Source organism: Arvicanthis niloticus, chromosome 14 (assembly GCF_011762505.2).
Source record: "Arvicanthis niloticus isolate mArvNil1 chromosome 14, mArvNil1.pat.X, whole genome shotgun sequence".
NCBI lineage: Eukaryota > Metazoa > Chordata > Mammalia > Rodentia > Muridae > Arvicanthis > Arvicanthis niloticus.
The window spans coordinates 19,177,302-19,197,702 of NC_047671.1; the positions used below are offsets into that span (position 1 = coordinate 19,177,302).

General features: G+C 40.3%; 1 protein-coding gene across 7 annotated transcripts in view; it reads right to left on the reverse strand.

Annotated features, from left to right (window-relative positions):
* Positions 1-249: 249 nt before the first annotated feature.
* Ccdc68 (coiled-coil domain containing 68) overlaps positions 250-20,401 on the reverse strand; it is a 51,255-nt gene continuing 31,103 nt past the window's right edge. For 6 of the 7 annotated variants that reach the window (XM_076912497.1, XM_076912496.1, XM_076912498.1 and 3 more), the window contains 5 exons: positions 13,648-13,730; positions 9,624-9,729; positions 8,594-8,677; positions 5,877-5,953; positions 250-3,923 (listed from right to left, as the gene is read on the reverse strand). In XM_076912497.1, coding sequence (XP_076768612.1) covers positions 3,866-3,923; positions 5,877-5,953; positions 8,594-8,677; positions 9,624-9,729; positions 13,648-13,730 — 408 coding nt within the window. In that variant the 3' untranslated portion in view covers positions 250-3,865. Of the gene's footprint in view, positions 3,924-5,876; positions 6,050-8,593; positions 8,678-9,623; positions 9,730-13,647; positions 13,731-20,401 lie in introns of those variants that run through there. The other variant, XM_076912499.1, reaches the window with a different exon arrangement.

Here is a 20,401-nt window from a genome sequence, read left to right on the forward strand (position 1 = left end):
TCATAAAACTTTCAATTTTAAAATATCATACACTACAATATTAATTTTCTTAACATAAAAATAATTGTTCAAATATATAATTTGTGATATTTGGATTCTAAACATATTAGAATACTTTGTAACTTATTTATACATTTATGGAAAAAGGCAGATTTTAAATAACCCTTTTCCTGGGAAGACGTTAGAACAAACATCTATTCACCCTAATTAGGAAACCAACCACAGATCAAAGTACGGATATCACCTAAGTTCAACTTGATGAACAAATGAATTTTATTAGAGTTAACAGGAATATGAGTAAGGGGCTACTTAGAGGGGTGTGTATGGCTCACAGACAGCTGAATCACCACAGCCCACCACAGCCCAGCAGAGCACAGTTCATGAAACCTGGAACAAATTGTGCAACTTACAGACATCTTGGTAACTTGGAAAGTGGAGCTATCCGGTATTCAGATCATTGAAGCCCATTCTGAGTGGCTTGGGTGGTCTCTGTCTCTTCCAGGTGGTTGTTCAGATCTGAGCCTCTTCTAGGCAATTCAGCTTGTCTGAGTGTGTCTCTCAGTAATCTAGCCTGCTAATAAAGGCTTGTAGGAGAGTCTTGCAGAAACTGCTCAGTTTCTTGGACTTCCTGAAGCTTTCCAGTTGTGAAATTTCTGAGGTTAGAGAGAGCTTTACAGAAAAGAATGTTTTACTTCCCCTTAGATCATCCTCTTTTTCATTAAGCTTCTTTCCAAGATAGAAGGTTTTATCTCAGAGGAAACTGCTGTGCAACAGAGACCTATACTCCATTTTACTTCCTGGCTATACCCATGGGTTTATAGCTCATCTCAGACATTCCTATCCAATATATTGATTAGTAGGATTAAAGAGATTTATGGAAACCACAAAAGAGCCAGCCTTTCTTTTTGGCCTCTATTTTCTTAGCAGATACTACTTGCATAGCAGTAAATTGACTTTCCAATTGTGATCTCTCATCATTCAGTAATGTTTGCTTCTGAAAACATTTCGAAAAATAAAAGCCAAAATTATAGAGTATAGAAAGTGAGCAACACATAAGAAGTAAGTGACAGAGCGACAAATACACACTTGTACTTGAAGAATTTGGATGTTTTTGGACTCAGAAACAGCTCACTGTTTTTGTGTTTGTTTCTTTGTTTTCAGGAAGTCTAAAGATATTTCTCAAGTAAATCATACATCACAAGTGGCTCTCTCACCTGGAAAATGCCAGACTGAGTTTCAGATTAAATATCAGCATGCCAGAACCAGTGCAACATTCAACAGTGTCTTTAGAATAAATTGTTCTAATAGAAATCACTGAGATCATTAGGTTTGTTAAAATAAGATAATCCCAAAATTTCAAATTTCTTGTAATCCAGTGTTCAAAGGTGTAAAAGGAGCCCAAGTGAGCACCAATGAAAGATAGGTTATCTTGCTAAATGCCCAAACCAAAAAAAGCAGGGTCCCAACCTCCTTACAAGTGTGCCCAAGATGTGCTACGAAGAAATTCTTCAATATGTCATAAAGTCATGAATAGAAAGTGTAAAGTAAGCAGATTCTTGGCAGATATATTTTTCCGCACTGAACTTTCATGCTATTGTAGTCTAAAAGGTCAAAGACCCATTCATCTCAGAAAATATTGATGTTATCAGCAAACTCTCCTCCTGACCACCTTCCACAGGCCAATGCCTACAGCCATCACGAAAGCTGGGTGTCTCTTTACTGTAGTAAGAAGAAAGACATGAGCATAGTTAAGCTCTATCTTCTTCTACCGTCAACTGAACAAACAGAATGAATTATCCATAGTCAAGTCAAAAGGATCAAATAAATCTATGTCTACTGCTGGGGCTGGGCCAATATCTTCATTGTTTTCATATTTTTTTTCTTACAGAGACAGGGATAATAGATTTTGAAGGTTTCAGGAAACAATAGAACAATTAATACAGTTAGGTGCTTAGAACTGTCCTGGCAGAGGATAATTGTGTCCTAAATATATTTGTATTTTAAAATCTAGTAAACAGGTTTGGAGAGATGGCTCAGCAGTTAAAAGAACATGTTGGTTTTTGCAAAGAAATGGGGTTCAGCTCCCAGCACCCACATAGTGCCTTACAACCATCTGTAACTTCATTTCCTGGGCCTCTGACAAGCTCTTCTGAACTCCACTAGCACCAGGAATGCACATGGTTTACATACATACATGCAGGCAAAACATTTATACACATAAATAAAATGAATAAATCTAAAAATTATTTTTTAAAAAAATCTAGCAAACAATAAATGTGTCAGCAAAAACACCATAAAAATTAGTTATAAAGCATTTCCAAGACTGCAGTACCTAGATGGATTTATAAATACACCATGCTGCTTCACCTGTACATGTCTCTAAATACTTAAAGGGTAAGATATTTCATATGGCACTTGACTAGATTGGAAGCATTTTTCCTGAGAGAATAACCAAAAGCCTAAGGGAAATTTTCCCTTTTGTGACTATACTTGCTAGTTTTATGTCAGCATGACACAAGCTAGAGTCATCAGAGAGGAGGAAGCCTCAATTAGGCAAATGCCTCCGTCAGATCTGTCCTCTTAATTAATAATGAATGGGAGAGAGCACAGAACATTGTGATGGGGCCATCCCTGAGCTGGGGATCTTGTAGTTAAGAAAGAAGGCTGAGCAAACCATGGAGAGCAGGTCAGTGAGCAGCACCCCTCCATGGCTTCCGGATCAGTTCATGTTTCCAGGTTTCAGCCCTGTTTGAGTTCCAGTCTTGACTTCCTGCAGTAATGGACTATGATCTGGAAGTGCCAAATAAACATTTTTCTCCCCACCTTGCTTTGATTATGGTATTTCATCACAGCGATAGTGACCTAAACTAAGAGAATGACTCACTCCCCCCCACCCCCAAGCATAGCCTGCTCTCCTGAGTGTCAGCACTCCTAAGGTTCATTTTTTACTCCTGGCACTCACAAGCCTCACCTTAAATGAAGGCATGCATCAAAATCTGAGCACACGTTCACAAAAACAGCTGACATAATATTCCAGCTCACGGACCGCAATCACTCCTAGCTTAGATAGCAGCCATTGTTCCACTGAACTGTACTGTTTACATTATTATGAAGATACGTGGTGACAGCACTGTGTTCCATCCTTCTACATAATTATTTTAGGTAACATTAATACCTAGAAGAAATTAAGTATCGAAGTAAAGTGTGCCACTTACAACCATGTGTTTATGTGGGTGGTTTTCCTCCAGCAGTCTGGAACATCTGAAAAACAGTAGCCTTCTAAAGTGGTGCCAGGCAACCATGATTCTCAACCTCAGAGGGCAATGTTTGGTGTCAAATGAGCATTCCTCTTCATACCGAGTGGTAGAGATAGATCAGTTCTCTTAACCACATGGCAGGACACAAGACTGTGGCATGGTAAGTTATTTATTACCTAAATGTCAAATTAAATTACATCATTCGTCCATATACATATTTACATACTTCCCTTTATTTATACATATAAAAACCACTATCAAAGGTCAAATCTAACAACTTTAAAAGAGTCCCATTTGTAAAATATTTGAAGATATAAATTCAAATTTCATTTTTTAGGTTTAAAGCAGAATTCATCTTCCATGTCGGAAAGATCTTTGTTCCTTGGCCTTTTAAGTTAAGTTTGGGGGGAAAAAGAGTCTCTTCTCTCCAGTAGACATTTGTTGAATTGCCTATAATATCACCTTCCTATGATGTTATTGATGTATACTAAGCTACATTTATATAAATACTGGCATGATGTCATTTCAAGTTGGGAGCTGAAACTGCATTTTAAGGAATAAATAAAATCTATATAAGCCCTTCTCTATCAGAACTGCATCCAGCCAGTTCATTTTCGTAGCCGAATCAACATCAAATAGGGAGAAGCACCTTCAGTCTTCAACTCACTGTAGAAAAACAACAATAACAACATAAATTATCAAAGTGGAACAAGGTAGAGCCTAGTAAGGCAATGACTATACCATCATTATCTAGGGTTAGGCCTAGTTGAGGTAGATCTCGACTACCACCATACTGCAAAGTCTGATCTAAGAGACAACCATTAATGTATCTATCCTGATGAATACCCCATGGGATATAGTAAAATCATATCGAGACAGCATTTATCATAAACAATTTCATCTAAGTTGGGAGGAGGTCGAGAGTTAGAGCCTTTCAATTCAGTGGAAATATGCAGGCTCTGGGTTAGTTGACACTGTTGGCCATCCTATGGGGTTGCCATCCCCTTCAGCTCCTTCAATCCTTCCCCTAACTTTTCCATAGGGGTTCACAACTTTAGTCCAATGGTTGGCTATAAGTATCTGTATCTGTTCTTAAAGCAGCTAGCCAGCTCTATTTTGAAAATGAAAGACAGACATTATGCCCTTAACACTGGAACTTTTATATTTAAAAGAACAAGAAATGTCTAGTTTCAATATTTCAGTTAGGAAGTTTCTCTTAGTTGACTTTTTCTAAGTCATAGACAGAAAAGAAAACAAATAAAAATAAACCTCTCATTAACAGTGTAATCTTGAGCTGTTAATTAGGTGTAGCTAAAAGCTACCACCACCAAAATCATCTTTCCAATATATCTCCTCTTTACCACACAAATTTGCAACATTAAATGCAAAATCATTGTAAACAGGTTCGTCCAGCACTTCCTCCACAACCCACTCTGCCTCTATTTCCCCCAGAGTCAAAACCACTTGACTCTGACATGATGTTCATCAAGTTCTAGAAAACAGTTATGCAAGGCAGAAAACAGAACACTGACCACACGCCCTTCTCCCGGAAAGCTGGCTTTCTCTTTCAGTGCCTCTAGGGCTTAATTCTTTTTGTCTTTTTAGGAGTTTCGATGCTAGTGACCAACAAGTTGAAAATCTCACACCTGGAGATCTGAGAGGACTTGATTCAAAATGGCTTCATCTCTACTCTCTAATTATGTACACCATTGGCAAACTGAATCATTGTTGCTAGGAGTTTTAAAGAGAGAGATGAGAATCTGTCTGAATTCCGCGACTAATGTTAATCATAGTGAGTCTGATTTTCCACCTCAGGCCTGTGCCCAAGAGTCTCAGAAAATGAGATTCTTCCCTGTAGAAACCAGACAGTGGAATTCAAAGGCAGCTAGAACAGGAAGTTTTTAATCACTTTTTAAACGATTCATGTAATTACAAGCTATGCTTTCTCTTAAATGAACATTTCCTAAAGCTTATGGAAATGAGATTGAAGTCCAGATTCAAATTCTGATTCAGCCACCAACAATAAATATCATACACAAAGCAATCTGTCTGGTCTTAAGCATCATTTTGATTGCTTCCTTTGGTCATTATCACTGCTTGAAATCACCCATTGGTAGCTGGTAGTTTATGAAGTTATATGTCTTAGCAGTACATGAAAATAAAAAGAAACAAGAGGACCTGGTCCTTTCCTGAGAATACTAACAATCTATTTGGTTGATAGCTGACATGAAAATTCTAGAAACGACTGACAACTCATGATTAGAACATCCATTAATGGCACAAAGAACAGAGCAGCCAAGGAAGAAGGAGAATAGAGGAAAATTCTGTGTGATATTTGAAGAAAGTTCTGAAGTGAAGTTTGGGCTTTGTTGAAGGCAAAGAAGGGGAGAAGCTATGCATTTATTTATTTAGTATCAATGCATCCAGCATCACGTGCTCAGGGGTGGATAATCCAGGCAATGCTGAACAGTCTGCGTGATAGATGTGTGGTGGTTAAGCCTCATCATCAACCTGATGGGTTTAGAAGAACTGAGGAGACAGACCTCTGAGGATGTCTTTAGGGAAGTTTCTGGAGAGAATTGAAGGTAGAAGATGGGACTGAAGGGGAGACGCCATTACCTTGTAGAGATGGCCTTAGAGACTGATGTCCTAGGTGTTTCAGTCCAATGTGCCACCTTGGTTTTTAGTTCTTTGTTCTAAAATTGGAAGCCATAAGGACATAGATCAGACAGCAAATCCACAAATTGCCTCCATCCGCAATGCTCCTGCTCTGCTCCCCTCCTGCCTCCGGCCTATAGACAGAGGATGCTTGCTGTGGTTATTTTATTAAAACCAAGGAAAACTATATGGAGATGCACCCTGAAAAGTACATAATGTACCAAGGGGTTAAAATACAGTACTCTGAAATTCAGCCTTTGAACTATTTGAGTTTATAAAGATTCCTTTTCATAGGCACATGAAAGTAATTTTAGTGATACACACAATATTGATTACATAATTATCTTTTTGATGTAACCTCTTGATTATAAACCCTATAAAAATAGGCACAATCTCTTCTTAATAGTTTGTGGCATCTTCATCTTCAACTTTCTTCATGTCTATACTCCTGGTAAAAATATCAGTGTTGTCTTTCTTATATAAGTTACTAGAAGAAACAGAAACACATTATCAATGGTACTTATTGATTCAGAAAAGCCACTAGATGTTGGGCCCCATTTTGGCTCAGGTTTGTCCACAAGGCCCAAAGCAGGGCTGAAATGGGGCCCAACAACTAGTTTGAATACTAAAATGCAAAGTTTTGAGAAACAGACATTAGTTTTGATAGAAGTTAGGAAATTAATGAATGCCTAGGCTATGAGAGCGTTGTCAGGTATTTTATATACATTACTTCCCTTCATATGACTGAATTGGCTCTAGACAATGTATTATTTATTAAAAGATTCTTTATAATATATAGTACAGATTATAGAAAGAAAGAAAGAAAGAAAGAAAGAAAGAAAGAAAGAAAGAAAGAAAGAAAGAAGGAAGGAAGGAAGGAAGGAAGGAAGGAAGGAAGGAAGGAAGGGAGAGAAAAAGACTTTCTCCTGAAGTAGCTTTGATAAACATGCACAAAGTCCTGAATTCCATCCCAAGCAGCTTATAATCTTTAGACAGACCTATAATCTCAGCCCTCAGAGGGGCAGGGTGTAGTGTCAGGAATATCCAAAATTCAAGGTCATCCTTGGATGTCTAGTAAGTCCAAGGCCGTGCATGTGGTGTGTGTGTGTGTGTGTGTGTGTGTGTGTGTGTGTGTGTGTGTGTGTGTATGTGTGTGTGTGATGTGTGCAAGTGTGTGTGGTGTGTGTGCATGTATGCATGTGTGTGTGGTATGTGTGTGTATGAGTGTGTGTGTGTGTGTGTGTGTTATGCTTGTGCTTTTATAGCTTTTATAGCTACAAGGGAATGATTATAGTGCTGACAAAGAAAACATTTATCTACTGAAGAAAACAAAAGTTCAGAACATAAAGACCAGGGTTCAGCTATACTCAGAGAATCTAGGAAAACACTGAAGGGAATCATCACTGTGAAGGGACTGTAGCCAAGTAACATGTTCCCATGAGGGGCAATGCAGGTCTGTTTGTGTCCCCACTAAATGGAGCCCACAGTCACTGACTGAAACTGAAATACAAAGGCAGAATGGGATGGAAAGAGACACATGCTCTTGTTCCCACTACTGGACCTCAACTATATCAATGCCCAGCATCTACCATAAATTATAATGAGCTTATTGGACGATAAAAACTTCCTGGAGGGAATCCACTTTTGGAGGGCTTTCCTGTACTTCCTGTGAAGCAGATGGAGTCTACTATGAGAAGCCAGGAAGGGTTTTACAGGAGAGAAAATGATTACTTGAGAACAAAACCATGTCTTCTCACAGGAAATTAAAATATGTTGTTTCTGGTTTTTTTTATTTGTTTTGATTTTTTAAGTCTTTATAATAACATTTAATTTAAAGTGATTGTCCATGGTGAATTGCTAAGTTAAAACTAACAAAAGTGGAATTTAATGGAATTGTAAAATTGCCTTAAGTTTTTAAAAATCAGTTTTTATATAACTTCCATGTAGCAAGCTCTTGATTTTACCTTTGCAGAGAGTTTTCTATTTAAAAAAAAAAAAAAAAACCCAGAAACAAAAACAGCACCCACACTTTTCCAACCAGCTCCCAAGAAAAGCCTCTCACTTTACACTGAGTTGTAAGAACATGTAAAAGCATAATATCAGCAGACTTTGGGGTGTAGTTAAGCCTGCAGCCAAATCCAGGATGGATGTGGATGAAGGAGTCACAGGCCAGGAAGAATTATGGGGAAAAGGAGTCAAGAAGCCTTATCACTGGGATAGAGAATTTACACAAGAGAAGCCTTGACCAAGCCTTAACCTAAGTATGATCCTGTCTTGCCAATATAGTGAATATGCGGGGACAATGCGGATGAACCTTTAATATTTATTTAGTGTCTAAAGCTAATAAAAATAAGTTAATGTCTATTCAATAATAAATTAGTCATATGTAATAGTTATTGAAAGTAAGCTATAATTTCTCATGCATAGCATATTCATAGACACTGATAAAGACACTGAGACTCATACATTGACACCAGAGTACATGTACTTACCTAGAGACAGCAAGACACAGTCAGATGCAATATTACACACAAACACATTCAAAGTCACACAGGCACAAAACCATGCACAAGCATAGACATAGTGGTAGTTTATCATTTACACACAGGCATACATTTACACATACATGCCCAGGCATGTACCAACACTGAAACATACAGCACAGATTCTCTTCTTACCTGGGCTTCAAGCACGGTGACCTTTTCCTTCAAATTTTCAATTTTTTTATCTTGTTCCTTTAAAGTATTTTTTAGTCCTTCCATCTAGGAATTGGGAAGAACAATTGGGAAATCCTGTCAGGCCATGGAGAATAGTTACATAAGTCAAGAATTTCCATGATCAAATGATGATCCTCAAATAGAAAGACACAATCCCACAGCATGAGCAGAGCCAGCAGGCCACTTAAGATCGCAAGCCAAATTGGTACCCAGGGAAGAAACAACCAGAGGTACCACTTTCCCTTCCCATCCACAGTTGAAAGATGCCTGCAGAAAAATCCAACAGATGCAAAGGTGGGGGAAGGCTGCAGCAGGTATCAGGTGTCTCACCCTACACAAGAACTGGCTGAGGAAAAGAATTCCTGCTCTAAAATACCTCCCTGGATTCACTGTTTATGAGGATATGAGTATGTAATCGTCAAGCCTGGTCATACTTGAAAGCCCAGCTACCCAAAAAGCTGAATTCCAAAATCACAGTCAGCCTGGGCTGCACAGCAGTTCCCAGACAATCGTGGTCAATTGAGGAAGACCTTATCACAAGAATCAAAGTAAAATAGGTCTGTGGTTATGGCACAGTGTGGGAGCACTTATCTAGTATGCAAGGCATAGTCAATTGAAATTAATGAAAAATAATTAAATTTTTTAAAAAAATCACACACAATCCATAACGCCTGATTATTTAAGAAAGGTTTGGATCTTCTATAGACTTCCATATAACAGTGAACAACATCTGTCTCGGAACACTTATGCTTGTATAAAAATCACTAAAATATCTAAGGAGCAGTTAAACACAGTTTCTCAAACTCTCTTCATATAGAACTTCATATAGAACATTCTAGGCAAGAGAAGCCCGGAACCAGGTTGCCTGAGAAATGGAATGTGTACATCAGTGAGAAGGCAAGCTATGGAGCTTAGCCTGACAAACTGTCGAGCTTTGGTCATTGCACTGTAAACCTGAGACCTATCTGAGAAACGCTCTTGTTAGTCTGACCTCCTGGATGATGCTTCGCAGGTTCTGGTGCTGGGAGTGGATCACGAACTGCAAATGGCAGATCTGCTCCTGGAGGACGGAAATCTCCGTTTGAAGAGCCTGGCAACTGGGAATGCACACAAAGGTGGAGGGAGTGAAAAATATTTTGCTACCCCAGTCCTCCCCACCTGTTGAGCCTCTTATGGCTAAGATCTCTCTCAGAGATCCACATACCACACAAAAAATCATGGAAAAGATTAGGTCTGTACATCTGCTTGCCTATGAACTTGAGTGAGACATGTGTTGAGGTCAGAAGCTGCTTCTGGATGAGGAAAGAGATCGTTGGTGTCATACAAGTATGAGAACCTGAGCTTGGAGTCCCTGGACCAGTGTAAAGCTGAATGTGGTAGCTAGCCTCTGTTTCTGTAACATGGTTCTTTAAAGGGTCCAGTCCATAGCATATATGCAAACCTTCGTCTTTCTCTTGGAAAGAGGCAGTGACAATTAATCAATTGCATGTACATCAATGTGTTCTTCCTTTCTGAGTTTATGGCAAATAGTTGGAAATAAAATAAGATATGTACTCTTTGTGGAAACATTTATACTCCTCTGATTGTAAATTCTCAGCTGTCTCATTATTCCTGAAATTCATCTTCAAGGAATGGCAGCTGCTGCATTTACATCAATTTCAGATTTTAGTTCTCCCTGGGCTTCAACATGAGCAAGTTCGATATCAGGGCAAAGGAAGCTTGTGAGAACATTTCATGACCCAACCAAGGACCATGGACTCTCAGGTCTTCAGACAATGCAAACTGAAAATGAGAGAAGCTTCAAGCTAGAGAGTCAGCAATTCTTGGGATTCAGGAAGGCTGGGGGCAGGCAAGCAAGGCAGCTGACATCTTAGGGGGATGGATGCACAGACCCTCTAGAGGGAGAATTATTGAAGAGATTTGGTGGATGGGAAAATGCAGAGCCTCAACAGAGAACAGTCTAAGGTATGAGGATCAAAAAATAAGGCAGAAGGTTATGGAAGTTGATGTTAAAATGCAAATGATCCTACAGTGAAGGGGGGGGAGGGGAAGAAAAAGGAACAATGGTGTGCTTAGTGGTAGATTTGCATCTCCTCTGAAAAGTAAGGAGCAAGGATTCTGGGTGCTATGTTGAGACAAAGGGCTTTACTACATTTATGTGTAGGTTAGGGTTTTGTAAACTTGACAAAAACTAAAGTCATATGTGCAGAATGAACCAGAACTGAGAAAGTGCCTCAATCATACTGGCCTGTAGGCAAGCCTGTAGAATATTTTCTTGATTAATAGAAATCTAGGCAGGTTGTCCTGAGTTCTAGGAGAAAGCAGGCTGGGTAAGCCATGAAAAACAAGTCAGTAAACAGCATTTTCCCATGGCTTCTCCTTCATTGTCCTACTAGGGAATAAGAAAATATGTCTCCAAGGTCATTAGAAGTTTTCAGAGATGAAAGAAAGGGTACCAAAGCCCTCCATGGCAACATGCAAGACACTGCAATGTCTGTGAATACTGAAACCAAACCGGAACAACATCTTCTGAGGAGCTAGGCACGTGAGAGCTCAGAGGCTCTTCTTAAGAAGTACATTCATGCCAAGGTGGTTATGCTGTGAGCTGCACAGAGCTTTATATGAGACAATAGCAACAACAACAGGGAGTCAATTTCACTTTTATGAAAACAAAAACAAAACAACAACAAAAAAAAAAAAAAAAAACAAACAAAAACAAGGAGCCTACATGGGACTGGCCTAGGTCCTCTGTGTATATGTTACCATTGCGTAGCTTGGTCTTCTTGTGGGACTCCTAACAGTAGGAGCAGAGGTTGTCTCTGATTCTTTTGCATACTTTTGGGTCCCTTTTCCTCCTACTGGGTTGCATTGTCCAGCCTTAAAAGGAGAGGAGATGGCTAATCATACTGAAACTTGATATACCACGTTTATTTGATATCGATGAGAGACCTGCCCTTTTCTGATGAGAAACGAAGGGGTAGATGTGAGCAGGAAGAAGGGAGGTGGGGGGATGAACTACGAGGAAGGAGGGACAAGAAACTGCTATTGGGATATAAAATAATAATAATATAATAATAATAATATAAACAATAATAAATTTTAAAAAGAAAATAACTTCTGTCTTTTCCTTATGTCTGTCTAACCATACACTAAGAGAAATCTCTTATTTGTGGTTCATTAAGCAAGCTTTGGTTGCTTCAGTTTCAGAATCCACTTCATACTGACTTACTTTCGCTGTCACCTAGCAAAGTGAACAATGCCCCCTCACATAGCTCAGAAACAGTACGAAGGAACAAACGTGTTTGTGATGTCTACAGCCTGAGAGCGAAGTAAGACTGGATGTTCAGTTAGCTTTCTAAAAACACAAAGCATTCATTTCGCCCCAAGAAACTTCTAAAACTTCCTCAAAAATATTTTGAGAATTTCATATGGATAGTTCGCATTCAGCAGAACTAATAGGAAAGATCTGTTTGCTTAAAAGACCAGTCTTTTTTTTTTTTTTTAAAGTAAAGAAAATAATCAAATTTGGACCACTTGGACTCTTAGAGGAAGAAACATTGTGTAGTCCAGAGTTCAGTTACCTGAAATACGTCTTTATATTTAAAGGCGAAAGGAGAGAGAGAGAGAGAGAGAGAGAGAGAGAGAGAGAGAGAGAGAGAAGAGAGAGAGAGAGAGAGAGAGAGAGAGAGAGAGAGAGAGAGAGAGAGAGCTCTTGCTCGACAGTTACTATCTGTAATTGATGGCATGGGGTAATGGGGTAAGCAGGCCTGTCCGTATGTCTTTCTTTACCAAGACAGACAGTGGTAACTATCACTCCTCTGCTCTCTTGGGTTTCATGTTTACTCACAGGGAGGAGGAAAATAACAAGAGAATAGTATGACAGCATATTTCAAATATGTGTGTCCAATCTAAAGATTGGCCTCTTTCCGGCCTTTGTTGTAAGTGGTCAAAAATGCACAGTTATTATTCAGAAAGAAAGCAGAAATGTTAAAGAAAGATGAGGAAATAGAGATAAAATAAGAGGAAGAAGAAAAAAAGGGGGCAGTCAAAAAAAAATCAAGGAATTAGGATGTCCGTGACTGTATAGCAATATAAATAAAGGATAATGAAAATTTGTCCCTTGGAGACTCATAATGTGCCTGGTAGACTAGAGACTGAAGTTCTAGAGGGCCGAACTCAGAAGTTGACATAGATTGTATGTTATCTTGACACCAGAACAAAACATGACTATAGTGAGCTTAGAATCAAAAGGGAAGAGGAAAAAAAAAATCTCAGGAAATGTGATACGAATCAGGGCCTACGGCCACAGAGGATTTCCTGAGAAGGACAGCTACTGTGGTGGCCATACCCCTCCCCTGAGTATGGGCTGAGACAGACCCTGTTGAAAACCATGAATATGGACAAGCCAGCCAACAAACTAAGGCTGCTTTCCATTGTATTTCTTTTACTTTCTATGGAATTTGAAGGATGCCAGCCTATCATCGGTTCACTGGATGACGGGCCAGTGTGATGAGGATAGCCACTCACAAAGATGAAGGCTCATAGAATAAAGATACAGTCAGCATCTTTGAGTAAATGGAGAAGTGAACAAATCACTCTTCAGAAGAATGAGTGGCTCTCTAGGGCTTGGCTATACTCTGACCCGCGTGTCTGTTAATACTAGAAATTTGCCATCTCCCTGAATTTGTCCTACTTTTTCTATTTCCTTTAGGCCAGTGGTTCTCAACCTGTGGGTCATGACCCCCTCTAGGGTTTGACTATCAGATATCCTGCATATCAAATAGTTACATTATGATTCATAACAGTAGCAAAATTACAGTCATGGAGAAACAAGGAAGTAATTTTATGGTTTGAGGTCACTATGCGACAAGGAACTGTCTTCAAGGGTCATAGCAACAGGAAGGTTGAGAAACATAGTTCTAGGCTCATAAAGCCAGTGAGCCCTGCAGCCCAGCACAGCCACAAACAGGAAAGCTTATCAGAAGCTGCTCTTTTAGGGGGCAGATTTTTCAAACCTTTTTGAGTGTGCAGCATTGGACTTGAGTTGGAGCAGTTGGCTTTCTAGACATAATTTTCTCTCTAGGAGTGTTTTCTTTTCCTGAAAGAGAAAAAAAAAAGATGCAGTTTTTTGTTTGGGTGTGTGCTTGCAAACTGTTTATAATATACGTATTTTTGTGATGCTAGAAATATGGCCTGTGCTTCAGAGCTCTTCTCGGCAGTAGCCACATGCCACCAAGAAGCCTGGTCAGGCAATGGTAAGGCAATTGCCTGGTCAGGCAATGTCCTTTGTGTTTCCAAAGTAAATCCGTGCTGTGTTGTTAATATGTTTAACATGGGCATGGTTCTGCCTGTGGTTAATCCTAGCACTTTGGAGGTTAGAGTCAGGAGAATCGGGGCCAGCTACCGCTACATAGCAAGTTCAAGGTCAGTTCAAGTTGCATGAGAGCTTGTCTCAAAATAAACAAACATCTCCATAACTTATTCATTTAGCTGAAAGAGCTTGCTCCTTCTCCATCCCACTGCCAAAATGGAGCCCGAGTAGTGCAACTTTGCCCACCCACCTTCCCCATGCCACCTGGAGTACAAAGCCTGCCCAGCCTCTCCTGATGTGAATTCCCTTACCTCCGCACCTGCCTCTTTGCTACATTAGGAGAATTGTTGCTACCCAAGGACACCACTGCATGCCTTTGATGCTTCCGCCTGTTCTCATACCATCTGTCGCCACGTAGTAAAGTGGTAAGTGTACGCCTAATGAGGGCTTGAGGCCACAAATGTTAAAACTACTTCCTAATGAGGATCCGGGAGAAACTATAAGACTGAGAAAAGATACCTTCTTTAAATGCCGTGATTTATTTATTAAGCCAAACTGTTCACCCCCGAGGGAGAAGTGACAAAGTCCACAAAAGACCAAGCATAGGTAACCAGAGTTTGAGTTACCAAGTTGGGGGAAACGGGAATGGTGGCAAGAGGCAAAAATTGGCATTGACAGCATGGCCAGAGCAGACTGGAAATGGTTCAGAATGTGTGCAATGCTGTTTAAAATCACTGCCCACCACAGCGTGGAAATGGAGACCACACAATGCAGTGCTCTCCCACTGAAACCAGAAAGCCCCTTACACACTGGTCTGGTTTTGAAGCTTTGGCCAAGGTTTTAACTTCTCTGGCCCTTATCACCATTAAGAAATTTTAACCAAAACTTGAAAATTCATCTACATGTCTGTCTTGGTATCCAGGCACACAGAAGCAGGGGTAGCACTGAGTCCATTCTGACACACAGCCCCACTGTAGTATGGGCTGGAAGCACACTTGTGATCTGTCTCACAGAACCTTCTAGCAGGGCAGATACAGACAAGGTGCTCAGGATCTCTATAGCAAGCACCTCCATGCTGACAGGGGTTTCCTCCACAGGAATCAGTTGCAGTTTCACAGGTAGCTCCTTTCCCCTGGGGTATTCACTCAAGTAGCAATTCCTTGGCAGAGGCGGGAAAAGCAAGGATCTTTTAGATCTTCACAGTCTTTGTCCAAATTATTGGCTATGTCTAAGCAACGACTGCTGTCTCGTGGAAAACCCTTGTTTTGGCAAGAATTTAAGAGACACCTGGTGTTGTTTTTATTGCAAATGAAGCCTGGCATCTCAGGTCACTGTAGGACTATGTACATCCTCTCCCACTGAGGGCAGTCAAGAAAGCCCAATTAGGGGAACAGGATCCACAGGAAGGCAACAGAGTCAGGGTAAGACTTTGCTCCAGTTGTTGGAGGACTGGCAATGAAGACCATGTTGCCTATGCGTGGGGGCGTAGGTCCAGCCTTTGTATGCTCTTGTTACTTAGAAAAGGATGAATATGTTTCTGACCCCTGCGTGAATGAGGCTGCATGCCTCAACGACATAGACTGACACACGCATGTCTGTCCTCAAGAGTATTCTGGTGTGAACTGTGACTTGGAAATTGATGGATGTGGATCTCAGACATGTCTACATGGAGCCACATGTCAGGATACTCATGGGGCTTGCTTCTGTGACTATGCATCTGGATTCTTTGGAGTCCACTATGAACTAAATTCTGATGAATGTGCCAGACAGCCATGTCTCCATGGAGCTCTATGTGTGAATGGTAGAAACAACTACCACTGTGACTGCATAGGTAGTGGATTCACAGAGACACACTGTGACACTTTGATGCCTCATCCTTGGTCAAAGCCTTGTCACAATGATAGAACATGTGAAGACACTGTTGACAGCTATATTTGTCACTGCTAGACTAGATACAAAGGTACCCTCTATGAGAGAGACGTAAATGAATGCAGCAGCCACTCCTGCAAATTTAGGGGGAATGTGCCAAGCTATCCTCAGAGGATCAATAGGGACGTACTGCAGGCCTGCCTTCCTCCTTCAACTACTGTGGAGCTTCAGGCTGTGTTTGTATCTGTCAGCCTAGATTCACAGACAGGAGCCTAGCATAACTGTCCTCTGAGAGGATCCACCAAGCAGCTAACTGAAACAAATGCAGAGACCCACAGTCAAACATTAGAGGTAGCTTGGACAGTCTTGTGAAAGAGTTGGGGGAAGGATTGAGGAACCCAGAGGGGATAAGAACTCTATAAGAACATCAGAGTTAACTACCCTGTACACTTGGAGATTCCCAGAGACTGAACCACCAACCAAAGAGTATACAGGGGCTGGACCTAGCCTCTGACCCCCTTGCACACATGTAGTACATGTACAGCTTGGGCTTTGTGTGGGCCCCCAACAACTGGAGTGGGGTCTTACCCTGATTCTGTGGCCTGCCTGTGGATCCTGTTGCCCTCACTTGCCTTGTCTGGCCTCAGATGGTGTGCCCAGTGCTGCAATTACTTGAGGTACCAGACTGAGTTGGTACCCAGGAGGGACCTTCTCCTCCTACTCTTTCTTTTCCTCCTCCTCTTCCTCCTCATCTTCTTCTTCCTTCTCCTCTCCTCAGAGGTGAAAGGGAGAAGGAAAGGAAAGAGACTTGTGAAGGGGCACTGGAAGGAGAGGAGGGCTTCAATTAGGATTTTTTTTTTTTTTTTCGAGACAGGGTTTCTCTGTGTAGCACTGGCTGTTCTGGAACTCACTCTGTAGACCAGGCTGGCCTCGAACTCAGAAATCCTCCTGCCTCTGCCTCCCAAGTGCTGGGATTAAAGGCGTGCGCCACCACCGCCCGGCATTCAATTAGGATGTAAAGTGAATAAATTAGTTAATGAGAAAAAGTAATCTACAGCATGAATCTTTGATGGCATGCGGGGGCCATTGTTCAATAATGGGATATAACAATTATTTTAGATTTTATTTATTTATTGTGTGTGTACGCATGTGCCACAGCACATGTATGTCAGTCAGGGGACCAATCATGGGACTAAGCTGTGTTCTTTCACCATATATGTCTTAGGAATCTAATTCAGGTTGACAATTTCCATGTTTTACTTTATTATTTATAGATTAGAATCCAATTCCCTGAGGTTGCATGTTAATTTTAGATTTTTCTTTTGTTTTATTTTTGAGACAAGTTCTCTTGCAGTACAGACAAGCCCTCAACTCCCGCTGTAGCCAAAACTGCCTTTCAACTCATGATCCCCTTGTCTCAGCCTCCTTGGTACTGGAAGGATAGGTGTGATCTTCCACATCACATTTAATTTATAGATTTTTATTGAGTAGAAAAGATATCCCTAAAGGTTATAGTTTCATTGTTTGGCAGAATATTAATTAGATATACTTAGACTATCAACCCAACATTGTATTTTGTCCATCCCTGTGCCCACAATACACAATGTATATAAATACCTTATCTAAACAAATTTTATTATACTGGTTCCAATATTAGTAGTAAATTGAATAAAAAATTAAAAATTATATTATATTATATTTAAAAAAATAAAAATTGAATAAAAATGTATTCATTCTCTAATTGTATGAGCCATGTTTTGAACTATATGAATATCCCTAAAATGGAGTTAGGATGGAATAAATGAAGACTGTATGTATGGGAAGAGAAGTCTACTCACTTCCTTGACAGATATTTGGATTTCAATTATAATTTAAAGATACCAATTACTTCCTATCCTGTGTGAGTTGCTACTTTGAATTAGGCTAACTTATTTAAATTAGTTTCTTAGAGCAATCTTCCCTCATAGAAATTATTCCATATTAAGCATTTCCATGTTAGCCTTAGGTGTCTTCAAATAATTTCTGAGAGGGGTCAGCTATACCCTGAAGTTAATGTTGATGCAAGTATTCTCAAAGAAACACTGCCATAGACATATTATATAATATTATATACATATTATAAACTCGTAAGGTGCAGATATGTACATCACAAACATTCCTTCCAGTGGACTTTCTCCTGATTAATAAATGCTCATAGCCAGGGTCAGAGACTGGGTAACTAGCAAGAATGTGTTCTATCCTGGCCAGGACTCTTGTACATGCCATGGGCTCGTCATGAACAACTCATGAAATAGAATCACACTCGCCTTGCACACACTCCTTGGCAGTGCCTTCCTCATTCACATAACACCTCACTGTAAGTATCTATTCTACCTATGTCCTCACCATGTGTACCTGTTTTACCTCAGAGAGCTCGATTCCCTTCACTGTTGATCGACATGGACTGACACGGATTTAAGACATTGTTCATGTTAACATATGAATGCCTTGACAACCCAGAATATAGTCTTTTTAAAAAGTAATTGCATTTATTTTACTTATTGTGTATGTACACATGTGCCCTGGCATGTATGTGGAAGTCAGGGGACAGTGTGTTGGAATGAGTTATCTCTGTCCACCTACACATCTTAGAGATCTAACAAGGCGACAGGCTTGGAGGCAGACATGTTTATTGGCTAAGCCATCTTACTGGTCCCAGAACATATCATTTGTCCCACGCCAGAAAACAGGCTATAAAAGGAAGTGTTATGAATTGGAAATGGGAGATTGTGGAATGGTTTCTTGTTTGCTCTGTCCTCATTTATAGACCAATGTTAAGGAAGTGGGTGGTCCCTGAGGTGCCCTTGAGCCCTTAGATCCTAGTAGAGCCAAATCAATGACACCAGCAAACAAATGTGAACCAACAGAAGTGCACTGCTGGCAAAAGGAACATATGCCATGCAAAAATGCTCTTACAGGGCGATTCCGCTCGCTTCTTGCTGTGTGTTCGGAATTCATTCTCGCCGCATTCCTGATTAAACCGGGACAGATGGTGGAGGTTTTAAGTAATATGTTCATTACCAGACCTCACAGCACTAATGGCTATTTGTTGGAGCGAGGCCTCGCTCAAGTGAGTAGCAAATGAATCCCTCTCAGGGGGCAGCCACTGCTAGGGCAGTATCTATCAGCCTTTCTGAGGATGTGCATTTCACCTACACTTCCGTTTCAAACTTGCATCTGTCGCCATTAATACAGAGGCTCAGCATACTCTATTATCCCAAGGCACATTCCCCGCCCACAAAACTTGCATAGAGCATGTCTTCTGTCTATGTCCTGAGCCCAAGAAGGTGTCTCCAAGCTTTGCTGCTTAGTGTTCTTATCTCCACACTTACTTGGAAAAGATGGAATAACATATAGGCTAAATGTGCTTTAAAATAATCTTGCATATTGCTCCTCTATTCAATCACCATTCACCTCTGTTAGTTGGAGAGACTCTAACAGACCCCACAGAGAGAAACCGGAAGGTTGTCCCATGGCCTTGCTGAGCATGGTAACCTATCTACTTAACTGCGTCACAGAACTCTGTGTCTGCAGATTCTCTGAAAGAGAATCACAACCGTGGCTCAGTATCAATGTTCTCGGATACACTGCCCTACCTTAAGTGGGCTTTCTGCTTCTCCAAATGACCGTTAGCAAAATTAAAAACAGAAAGTCTGGAAAGTTTCTTATGATCAGCACAATCTAGTTTATATATACACAGTCGTCCTCATAAACAGTGATTCTTTCCAGTTTGTTCACAAGTATTAATATAGCTCCTGTGCCTGGCGCAATGTAGCACATGTATGTATAGCACATGGTAGGTGCTCAAATATCTTCAAATAACAGCACTCTACACAACCAGTGTAGACAAGAGCTTGCATCTAGTACAGAACTCCTGGAATTGTTGGAGAGGGAATTTCCTTCCACTGTTTATTTGGTAACTTTTATGCACTCACAGGTGGCTTCAGGTTAATGGCCATTAACCCGACTTTGGGTTTTAGAAGGCAGTGATCTCAATTCTAATCTCCCATTTCAAGGTGTTTAATCAGTTGTTTGATTAGATAATTCTATTTGCTTGACAGAATTGTCTTTCTTTCCTTAACATAAACACGCACAGTGCTGTCTCAGTCCTTCCAATTATTTACTGCAATATAAGATATTCTAATGCTATCAGGTACTCATCAAATACTGCAGTTTTTCAAAGAAGTATAAACTTGCATGCTAGTGTAAGCAAACTGCCAAGGATGACTCAGTGATTCTGGGAATGACAACCATGGCCCATGGCATTATACTAGTGTGGGTGAATGCTATTATCATTAGGTCCTGTTATATTTGTGCGCATGTCTCTGATTTCCTCACGTGATGTTGGGCATATACATTTCACAGTCACAGTGTTATCAAATTTTATATTATTGGACTATATTTTAAAACTAATTAAACTTCCTTTGGTCAGAAACCTGTATAGAAATGTAACACCCACGAAGTGAAACTTCCCTGATGTCAAAAACGTAGGCCAGCTCAAAAGAGGAAAGGCTGAGTAGATTCAGGGCCCACCCAGAAGTACGGTGAGT